The sequence below is a fragment of the Opisthorchis viverrini genome (assembly GCF_000715545.1).
Source record: "Opisthorchis viverrini unplaced genomic scaffold opera_v5_2174, whole genome shotgun sequence".
Taxonomy (NCBI): domain Eukaryota; kingdom Metazoa; phylum Platyhelminthes; class Trematoda; order Opisthorchiida; family Opisthorchiidae; genus Opisthorchis; species Opisthorchis viverrini.
In genome coordinates, this window is record NW_008754271.1 from 1 (window position 1) to 1,659 (window position 1,659).

Consider the following 1,659-nt stretch of genomic DNA (forward strand, 5'->3'; position numbering starts at 1 on the left):
TCCGATCCCTGTACAAGTTATTCTTGTCTGTATGCAGATTCCTCTCCCGTACTCGATGCTCATTGCGTGAAGATGGAGTCTATAGTTGACCATAAAACTCTGAAGTGTATTCGTCAAACCTAAATAACCATTGAACACTCTAGACGCCAATGGGAAACTTCTTGAATCCCTGTAGGTCTTATAGGACTTTTTAGCTACTGACGATTTTTCCAGTAGCTTCACTTTCACGCAAATTATCGGTTAGAGACGGAACATCATTCTGTTGCAGTAAAAGTTATCTTTTGCCTCCTCAAGTGCTTGATGCGTCCCCTCTCTTTTAGGGTCTCGACAAGGAGTGGCCTTCATTGTCATGTCTTGTGCTTCACTTGACCGTAATACCTGAAATGCTTCCTTGTGCGCTGACGATGCCGAAGGCTTCGGCGAATCCTGCATTTTCTCCAGATGATCACGGATCCGGTAGCACCCCATGCCCTCGTCCACACTTCGAACAAGCACCTGGAGTCTCGTGTGCACATTTTCGACCAATTCATCGTGCCGAAAACTCGTCCTTATTGGATGTTCCGTTTGGTGATGAAGATGAGGACTATCAACGCCTTTCAGACTTCTCGTCCATAATGGCCGACTTGCGATTACGACCTCGTGTCCCGATTCGATCGGGCGAGATGCGAAAAGCACGATGATACATTTGGGCCCTCCCGTTTTCAACTTGTGATTCAATGCTTAAGAGTATTCCTGTACAGCAAGCTTCTCTACACGCATGCGTTTTGACTCGGTACGAATATATCTTGGTGAAAAACCGACTAACGCTGGATCGCTTCCATGACTTGGTACGGTTTCCATTCTTGTCAATGGACGTTTTCCCTCCTCATTCATAGTCTCAGTTTCCATGTATCATTGTGCAATTTACTCTCTCAGCGCTTTGTGATTGCCAGTATTGGCCTTTCGGAGATCGCCATTCCGGATGCGCCACTCCTCGTTTATTTCTGTTCCTACTATGACCGATCACCTATTAGATCTGTTGTGTCAGAAAACCGGCAGGTACTTGTTCTCTAGCTTTTAGCCTATTGAGTTGCTCCGTCATATTGGTATGCCTGTTTAAATGCCAACTAACTGGTCCCGGTCTGCATGTGCTGTGTGCACCATTTCCTCTCACCCTACCGAAACTGGCAGGAATTATGCTCCACAGTGGTTTTCCACTTTCTTCCTAGGGAATTTTACCTCATTCAGCTTGTGTCCTGAAGAAATACATAAAATTTTGCCTCAGCGTTGTTTCACTCGCATGTTGAAGACTTACACTGGATGGTCTCACTCGCTTTAAAGATGTTATCGTCACTTAACCCGATGCATCCGCTAAATCAATCGTATATCATGTAAACTATTACCATAATACTATTTATTGTCGTCGGGGTCGTATTGCGGTACGCACAAATCACCCATCTGTAGATCCAACCTGTTTTTTGAGTAGTATTTAACTGTATAAGACCATGTGGCACTTCGATTAAGAGTTTTTCGTGATTTTTTCTCATGCGGATCATGTTAACGATAGCTAAAATCTCTTCTTTCTTAGGAGTCTTGCCTTTTGCTTTAGATAGCTTAGTGGTTAGGACCCTAGCTTACGGATCGGAGAGTGCGTGATTCGAACCCAACCTCAGCATCTCG

The 1,659-nt window shown here is 44.6% G+C and overlaps 1 protein-coding gene across 1 annotated transcript; it reads left to right on the top strand.

The window, feature by feature from the left end:
- Window positions 1–320: 320 nt before the first annotated feature.
- T265_12218 (hypothetical protein) lies at window positions 321–680 on the top strand (the record flags this gene model as incomplete). The annotated part of the gene is made up of 1 exon (XM_009179379.1): window positions 321–680. The coding sequence occupies one exon, from the start codon at window positions 384–386 to the stop codon at window positions 678–680; it is 297 nt and encodes a 98-aa protein (XP_009177643.1).
- Window positions 681–1,659: the final 979 nt, after the last annotated feature.